This window comes from Salvia miltiorrhiza, chromosome 5, assembly GCF_028751815.1.
Source record: "Salvia miltiorrhiza cultivar Shanhuang (shh) chromosome 5, IMPLAD_Smil_shh, whole genome shotgun sequence".
Lineage (NCBI taxonomy): Eukaryota > Viridiplantae > Streptophyta > Magnoliopsida > Lamiales > Lamiaceae > Salvia > Salvia miltiorrhiza.
Genome location: NC_080391.1, coordinates 31,918,081 through 31,927,142, shown reverse-complemented (window position 1 = coordinate 31,927,142; position 9,062 = coordinate 31,918,081). Strand labels below are relative to the sequence as shown.

At 40.7% G+C, this 9,062-nt stretch overlaps 1 protein-coding gene across 9 annotated transcripts; it reads right to left on the bottom strand.

Moving 5' to 3' along the window:
* Nucleotides 1-7,977, bottom strand: LOC130986845 (uncharacterized). Of its 9 annotated transcripts, XR_009089431.1 has the most exons (10): nt 7,652-7,946; nt 6,645-6,729; nt 6,149-6,246; nt 5,064-5,213; nt 4,560-4,633; nt 4,031-4,190; nt 3,645-3,961; nt 3,458-3,559; nt 3,285-3,371; nt 1-485 (listed from the first exon to the last, which is right to left on the bottom strand). XR_009089431.1 is itself a non-coding variant. In XM_057910378.1 (7 exons), the coding sequence occupies exons 3-7, from the start codon at nt 6,171-6,173 to the stop codon at nt 108-110; spliced, it is 666 nt and encodes a 221-aa protein (XP_057766361.1). In that variant the 5' UTR covers nt 6,174-6,246; nt 6,645-6,729; nt 7,652-7,858; the 3' UTR covers nt 1-107. The 9 variants fall into 9 exon arrangements, 1 of the variants encoding a protein (XP_057766361.1); XR_009089436.1 differs by lacking the exon at nt 6,149-6,246 and having other exon boundaries at nt 7,652-7,977; XR_009089432.1 differs by lacking the exon at nt 4,031-4,190 and having other exon boundaries at nt 7,652-7,951.
* Nucleotides 7,978-9,062: the final 1,085 nt, after the last annotated feature.

The following is a 9,062-nucleotide window of genomic DNA, read 5'->3' as shown; positions in this document are numbered from 1 at the left end:
AAAATCAAACTAATAAAATATCATAAAGGATACATGTTAGTGTAATAAATTCATAAACATCTAAATAAAAATCTAATAACAATATATAATAAGTACAAAACATGTATTTAGGGTGGAGACGAGGAACGGGGGAACGACCCTGAGGATGATTGGAAGAATTTCATAAGCTGAGAAATTTGTTGTTGCATTTCCAACTGCCTAGTCTCCATTTCTGCTTCTTTTCGTCGTCTCTCCTGCACCTCAGCCTCCATTTCTGCTTCTTTTCGTCGTCGCTCCTGCACCTCAGCCTGTAGAGTAGCTTGTAGAGTAGCCTCTCTCTGTTGTGTCTGCTCTAACTCTGTCTGGAGCTGTGCAATCTGAGCTGAGACTGCTGCTGAAGGAAATTGAGACGAGCACGTCGAATGAGTGCTCGTCGAACCAGTGGAACGCATCTGAGACATAATGCCCAATCCGAGTCTACGCCCCTTCGGATCTGGCGTCACCACCTCTGTTAGACATATAAGTTAGGGAGCCCTAACTTAACCCAAAACCATGGTCAAGGGTAAAGGGTTGACCCCCTCTTATATACCATTCCACACTTTCATGTGGAACCGATGTGGGATATCGTAACAATCCATCCCCCATTAAGACCGGACGTCCACGGACGACTCTCACTCTGGGGAGCCTTCGATCGACCCAGGCAAGTCGCCTTCGAGCCCCTGGAGTCGTGCGACACTCTCCCCAGGTAGCCCTCTCCCGTAAACTTCCGGATCCGGCAGGTCGGACCAAATTGTTAGACATATAAGTTAGGGAGCCCTAACTTAACCCAAAACCATGGTCAAGGGTAAAGGGTTGACCCCCTCTTATATACCATTCCACACTTTCATGTGGAACCGATGTGGGATATCGTAACAATCCATCCCGGTCGACGAAGCAGCCTTGTCCTCAAGGCTGAAATCTGGAAATTATCCGCGAACATCCGCAACGTCCCTCCAAGTACTTTCATCGTCAGGCAAGCCTTGCCACTGAATAAGCACATTGTCCACCGAACTGTCTTTTCGATCAATGGTCGGTTCTCTTGAGGGCCCACCCGTATTTGGTGATATCTGGCGCGTAGATCGAGTTTGCAATAATACCGGGCTCGAGTACGGACTGTTACTCGGTTGGATAATGCCGGCCTCTAGCATCTCTCCTACAAGTTTCTCCATCTCGTCTTTCTGAGAGTGATTATATCGATATGGCCTCACCGAGACCGGTGAGGTGCCTTCCTTTGGAACAATCCGGTGATCGCCTGCTCGTTGCGGGGTCAGGCCCGCTGGGGCGCTAGTAACATGTGGAAAATCTGATCTGCCGACGTTAAAGGTGAGGATTCCGTTCTTGGTGCACGTTCGGCGAGTCAGTGAAGGATCACCGCGAAGGCAAACACGTGTGCCCTGATAATAGAACTCCATTGTGAGGTTAGACCAGTTGGCGGTCACATCGCCAAGGGTGGCGAGCCAAGAGACCCCCAAAATCACATCAACACTGCTCAAGGGAAAAACGAAACAAGTAACAAGAAATAGTTGAGAATCAAGTTTCAAAGGGACAGCCTTACAAACGCCGGTGATGTGCACCCGTGAGCCATCGCTGAGAACTACAGTCTGTGTTGACATTGGTTCAACAGGCAATTGTAAGGATGAAGCCACTGTCTCGGAGATGAAGCAATGACTAGCTCCACTATCAATCATCGTGAGTAGTTTGAAACCACCCACCGCACTAAACAGCTCCAATGTACGTGGGCCATCGAACCCCTTAGAGGACAACTTGGACAGTTGCAAGTGTTGTAGCTCAGGCTCGAGAGAAGGGAACTCCTCTAGCGTGTGGTCCTCCAGGTCCAATTCCGCTGAATCCTCTGGCGAGTCCCCGTCACCCAGCAGGATGACGTTTAAGAATTATGATGGGCACTTGTGCAGCGGTCCATATGGCTGACTGCAGCGGAAACACTTTCCCTGTGCGAGATATTCCTTGATCTGGTCCTCCGTTAGGTGGCGCGACTTGCGATTCCCACGGATTCCGAAGGAAGCCGTGGAAGAATTATTAGCTGATTGCCCAGAAGCGTTGGGAGTGGGAGTGGAATTTCGGAACCCTCCACTGACTGCAGAGTTCCCGCCCCGAAAAGATGTTGCGGTTGTCGACCCAATAACTGGCGCCCCTCCCCAAAAAGATGCTGTCGATCGCAGTGGGGCGGTGCTGGGGGAAGACGAATGAGGAGGCTGCGATGATCCTCGCGAAGAACGGCTGATGCGGCGGGCTGCCCGGATGGCGGTAAAAACATTCACTGAATCTGACTCAGTAATTCGATCCCGAACGGAGGAGTGAAGACCACCCAAAAACATACCTAAATATTGAGCTGGTGGAAGCTCCGGAAGCTGCGCAATTCGTTTTTCAAATAAGGCCAAATACTCTTCCAAGGAACCGGTTTGGCGCGTGATATGCATAGCTTCATAGGCGTTGATAGCCGAACTATCGCCAAACCGTTCAATAAGCTCTTGAGAAAACTGACTCCATTCAATGGAGGCGGAGCGACGCAAAACCCATTGGGCCCAGAACATTGCTCGCCCCGACATGGCAATAAGCGCCAACTGCACACGATCCGAAAGTGGTGTTCGATGGACTAAGAAGTATTGCTCGGATTGGGCAAGCCAGGCAATAGGGTCTGTGCCATCAAATATAGGAAGATCCATCCGCGGAAATGAAGGCTCCTGCAGTCCACCACCGCCAGGTAGAGGGGTTGTCTTCTCGCCCGTGATTTCAGGCCCACGAGTCTTGGTCAAGTTCTTAAGTTGAGCCAGGATGGAGGCTAGGGTGCTCTCAACGGATGCCATGGAATCCTCCAAACCCTCGACCTTGCCTGCTACCGAGCCGACCGTTGTCTGCAAGTCATCTACCATCTTCTCCATCTGTTCCAGACGTTCCTTTTGCGTGGCCATCACGAAAAGGTGGCAGGTCGGACCAAATTGATAGAGTGAAGATGAAAGAAGAACGAAACTGACTTATAACTGAAGAGGAACCCTCAAAACCGAGGTCCACAGAGAATTCTCTCTGCCACAGCGACGTGCTGTAAAACCAAAAATAAATCCTGCATGCCCTAACCCTACGATACTGAAATATTAAATAGTCTACTGCCACAAAGCCCATGGACAAGGCCCGTGGATAAAAACTAAATAAACTCATAATAACTAATTAACTTAATTAACCAACGCTAAGAGGCCCAGGCCCACAGCAGCCTGGGCTGCAGTAACTCCTCTCTGCGCATCTCTATCAACCTCCCTATAGATCTGACTGACCTCATCTGGAGTGACATCTCGTCCAAGAGTAGAGCGTAATTCCTCGACTCGACTATGTATCTCAAGCTACATTTAGATGCATTACAAACAACTTAAAATGTGATAAAATAGAATTAAATGCTTAGAATAATTAAAATGTTCATATTACTTACACCCTGAGTCTGTGCCCGTCCATAGAACTGTCCTTTCTTAAAGTGCATCCTCATGAAAGTATCATAATGTGCATCTGCGATAGAAATGTTCTTCTCTCGAGCCTGTCATAAAGAAAGATGATTCAAAATTAAATTATTGAATTATTGAATTTTTTACAAAGATAAAAATACGTTTGCAATAACTTACCACATGCTCAGCATGACTAATAGCACTGCGAGTCTGCGAGAGCCTCCATAGTGGATAGATAATCCTGTACCTGGACCAGCAGGCTCAGATCGACGATTCTTGCTCGCCTGCTGCGACTTAACTTGGAATTCAGGTGTCGTCCAATATTCCTTCCACTTTGTAACAATGTCTTTATGAAGAAATTGAGGTCTGCTCCCTTCATCGATAATAACCTTACATCCATGGACAAAATCTTTATAAGCATGCCTAGCTTGTGAGATCCATGTCTTACGAATGACATCCGAGCTGTAAACTTCCCCATCCCATGTAAAAGATTTCTACAACATTTGAATTTGAAGTTAGTATAAATTTAATGATATCTAAACTAAATAATTACTATAATATACCTTAAACTCATCATAATATATGTCTATGGTGCTGGGCGACAAACTCTTCCAATTGACAATGCATAATGAACAAAGATTTCAACACCCTCAACGAACTCCTGGGTAAGACTTCCGTTCGCAACACATCTATACATCCACCCTCGATCAAAACTCATATTTCCTAGTCATCAAAAGTCTTTTAGATAATAGTATTTGGTGTTTATTATGACACTTAAAAGCTTTCTAGATAATATAACTTAATGTTATCTATGAATGCGTATTTCCTCCAAAAAAAAAACTCATTCCCAATTCCCACCAACAGTTTTAAGGAAACATAAATAATGTATAAGTCAAATTAAAATATTTCCTCAAAAGAGAGCATATATTGATGTGTTCAAATATAAAAACATGCATCTTTGCCTCTCCCCCACCGGCAATTTCAAATAAATAGATATACATCTTTGCCTCTCCCCCACCGGCAATTTCAAATAAATAAACATGTATTTCTGCCTCTCCCCCACCGGCAATTTCAAATAAATAAAACACTAACCTGGACACAATGATGTAAGAGCACAACGACGATTGCACAGCAGCTAGCAATTAGCAAACGGGCACAGGACAAGACTAAAACAGAAAAAATTAAATCATGTCAGATGTACGCTCTTGACTACATCAAACTCTTATTACAAGCATAGAACGATATCTACTTGCAGCAACATAAAGTTACAGAATCAAAGTTTCACTTCAACTATAACAAACATAATTTAGAGCAGATCATCTAATTGAAGTAAATTTGGTCCAAAATTAAAATCAAAACACAGATATTCCGACCAAATAAGCAAATACAACACAAACCATTCTTGTAGATAACAGTTCCCCTAGACCTCCATAGAAACTCAACAAGCAATCTATAACTAATTCAAATTGACAATTCTTTGAAGTACATATTATAATATCTATAAAGAGGAAGACATGATCACAAATACCAAAATATATTCTTAACAGTTCAATGTGTATATTTTCAACAATGATAATAACCGATAATTTCATTCACCTCTTTATTTCAAATGTTCGTTCTAAAAGAGAAAAAAGAGGGAGTGGATATCTTTAGTCTTCGAAATCAAAGAAATTACGGAAGCTCAGTTGCTATCTTCCCTGCCAACCAGGAATAGATGGAATCGTTGAATTGGCATTCTTTTCCAACCTGCAGAAAATCATCTGGTTATGCCTTCAATTAACCTTAGCAGTAATACTAGTTATATTATTTGAAGCTAATTTAATTTTCAAGAAACATGTAAGTTAGTAGTAGCAACAGTACAATACAGTAATGTGGTGGTGGTAGTAATAATTTGAGGTAAACTAGTTCTAGCAACATTTTGATGCAGACATTTATACGGCAACTACAAGAGTAATTAGCAATTCTAGTAGCCCTTATCTGGGATAAGGGTTGATTTTAAGATTGATTTAAGATCCAAAATAGCATATTAGGATGATTAATTTTGGAAGGGATAAAATACGTTCTTTAGGGATACTTATGGGTGATTATTTGGAAAGATAGAAGCTCTATTTTAGGGATAACTATGACTGGTTTGATTAATTATATGAAAATTCATATGGTTTTTATAAACTATGCTTGCACCTCAAAGAAATATAAAGATGAAAAAGCAAATGAATAGATGAAAAAGAAGAATTGTAAGGCTGGTAAGACACATGTGCTTTAGGGCGCCATATTTTAAGACCCTAAGGCAGGGGGCATCTATTCCTGCAACAGGTTCGCAGTTCAAGACATACGTGAAATGAAAATTTCATGAGTTAACATGAATATATCCGAGAACAGTTCTTCACTCATAGTAGGAGTACTATTACACCATCCATGACAATTCGATTTACAGAGCAGTTCCACACATATAATAGTCTCTTTTAATTCCAGTTGTGAATATTCCAATTGGTGGAATGCAAGATCATGAAATAGCTCATTAATTCAACGTTGTAAATTCTTATTGTCTTCTAGTCTCAGTTTCAGAGATTCTAGACCAAAACAAGAATGAGGAAAGATGAGAAATTAAGTCATGAGAATGGGACTAAAGGCAGAGCCGATACATTGTTACAACGAGCCTGACATAACCACAAAGAACTCACCGAATAAAAGCTGTATAATTTGCATAAACACTTCGGCACATTTCTTCAGCGGAAGCTCTTTTCAAATCAACAAGATATGAGCACAATTGTCTAATTTCCTGCCAAAAAAGGCTCAAACTGTTATTTTCAGCACAAGCACCCATTTCCTAATGAAGCATGAAAGATCAAATTCAAAATTCGAGCATCGAGCTTAGCATGAAATAAAGTGTTAAGAATACAATGATGCAGATCTCTGAGAGTGAAATAGAGCTGTAATAAAAAGAAGAAAGGGAAGCCTAAAAAGAACCCTAAGAGATCAGTTGTGATGAATACTGCAAAGTGCAATTAAACTTGTGCATCAACCAAATATGATGCTGAGCAAATATTTTATCACAAGGAAATTATTTTATCAGCTTCATGTGAATCTACATGGAGACCCTGTGACTGCCACTCTTGTGAGTGAACCTAACAATATAAAACAATCATATCCTATAATACATATGCTGTTAATCCTCACCTCTAAAGTTGTTCTAACTTATTGACTAAGATGATCCAACAGTTCCGGTAGAGGCTGCTTCACGTTCTTGGCGCCGACGTTCTCTCTGTGTAAATCCAGCATCACAAGTGAAAATATAAAAAAAGCAACGGATGACAAAACACTGAAGTAGCACTAAGCTTCAACGCTGCACATGCAGAATACAGTACAGAGCACTACCATATAACAACAGGTATTGCAACATAATTGTTGACATAGAAAGATCATGTGCAGTAGAGCATGAATAACAGTTAGAGTGTGTCTCTTTAAATGGAAAACACTTGCCAGAAAATAAAAAATGTTGCACAATAACCAGCCAAGAAGTGGAGTCAATGAAGCATATGTATAGCAAGTATTTGGTGAATAAATACAGCAGAAAATATCAAATGCATCTTAATAAAGGGGAAAACTAAATGAGATTAAAAAAACTCAATGACTAAGATGACTAAGATGACTAAGCAAATATCACGCCTATACATCAGACGACAATGTGCCAAATATCTCACATTACATCACCAAAAAAACTCAACTACAACACCAACACCATATACAAAAGCTCAAGGGGATCACATGTGACCTAAGTAATACTCTGTTGCCTCTACAAGGTAGCAGATTCAGTTAACGTTGTACTAATCGATGTTCACCAACAAAGATATCCTGCCCCACCGGAGACCTAAATGCCTAAATGCATCAACCCATTCACTTGTATTCATTGTCATGTTGCTATTCGAATTGCTATGCCAAGAAATTTAAAATATTACAAACCAAGAGGTTCATAACTAATGATTGGAAATTAACGATGCCCATATCTGTATCATTAATTACTTGCTAAATTAATGATATCAACTACATTTTTGTTGCTTTTCCGAATAAATCACAGAATTGCGACAAAATTTACCAAAAAATAAGTAGAGTAGTAGTTCACGAGCCCTAACTACACCAGCATTGTTCCAGCCCTAACTGAAATGAAATAGGAGATAAAGGCTCACCATTGTTCCAGGAATGGCAGCAGCAACTGAAGGCGACGATGGGGAGAAGATGCAGAGATAGACGGCGGATATCGGAGCGGGCGGCGGAGAAGACGGCGGAGATCGAAGCGCGCGGCGGGGAGAACGACGGCGCGGGAGCTTATTTCAGAGATAGACGGCAAAGGGGGCGTGAGCTAAACTAGAGAAGATGCAGAGAACTATTTAGATAAATATTAACGACTCTTTAACAACGGAAATCTAATTTAAAAAATAAAACAAAAAATTCAACATATTTTAACTACTATTTAGCTACGGAATATTAATTTTCATAAATAAAATTAAAAATTCAGTATATTTTAACGACTATTTAGCTACGGAATATAAATTTTAATAAATAAAATGAAAATTCAACATATTTCAACGATTATTTAGCTACGAAATATTAATTTTAATAAATAAAATAAAAAAATTAGTATATTTTAACGACTATTTAACTACGGATTATTAATTCAATAAATAAAATGAAAAAAATCAGTATATTTTAACGACTATTTAACTACGGAATATTAATTTTCATAAATAAAATAAAAAATTCAGTATATTTTAACGACTATTTAACTACGGATGATTAATTTAATAAATAAAATAAAAAATTCAATATATTTTAACGACTATTTAGCTACGGTTTAATAACTAAATATTTAAAATTAATTAAAAAATCAAAATTAATATGTTTCCGTTGGTAATCCATAGTTAATTAACTACGGAATAAATTCCGTAGCTAATCTGGCGTTTTCTTGTAGTGAAGGGTAAAGTAGTAATTATACAGCTGAAAGTGACCCCGACGGTTAAAGAGAATCTTCCCGAGGTCGTTGTCAATTGACAGGGCTACCGGTCTTTTCCAGGGCTGCATCAATCTTTCAGCTCTGAAATCCCACTCCAGATTACACTAGCCCTGCTCAATCCCCAGCGCTGCTTATTCTTTCTTTACTTCAGCCCTGTCTTGCGTGGTGTGCGAATTCTCCCGAAATGACCCTGATGCCTTTATCCTTTATACTTTCTCAGAAATGCACTGTTCGGATTCTTTGCTCCACTTTTGTTCCCAGAGCTGACGACCCTGGTACTTTCAGACCTGCCTTACGCATATTTTACTCCTCATCAGCTACTCTCCTCCCAGTCTGATTGAGCGCTCTTGTTGCTCACGCTCAATCATCCCTTCCCTTTCTCCCCGTCATGTCCAGTGCTGCCCTTTTTCCCTCTATCGCGCATTAAATGCCCGTCAGTTGAGTGGGTCCCGACCCATCTAATAATCTGTCCTTCAGAAAAAAGACCCTTCAACTGTAACTTCCATTTGAAAATGTCACGTGTCGATCTTTAACTGGACCGATGAAACCCTCGTTCTCTGCGCCGCCCTCAAGTATATATATATATC

Bases quoted from the DNA above. Each gene is read 5' to 3' on its own strand.
- LOC130986845 (XM_057910378.1), bottom strand. From the start codon at position 6,173: ATGCAAATTATACAGCTTTTATTCG. The intron at 4,634-6,148 runs GTGAGTTCTTTG...TTTCTGTTTTAG, and splicing joins AATTATACAGCTTTTATTCG to TCTTGTCCTGTGCCCGTTTG. The intron at 3,372-3,457 runs GTAAGTAATATG...ATCTAAATGTAG, and splicing joins GACGGGCACAGACTCAGGGT to CTTGAGATACATAGTCGAGT.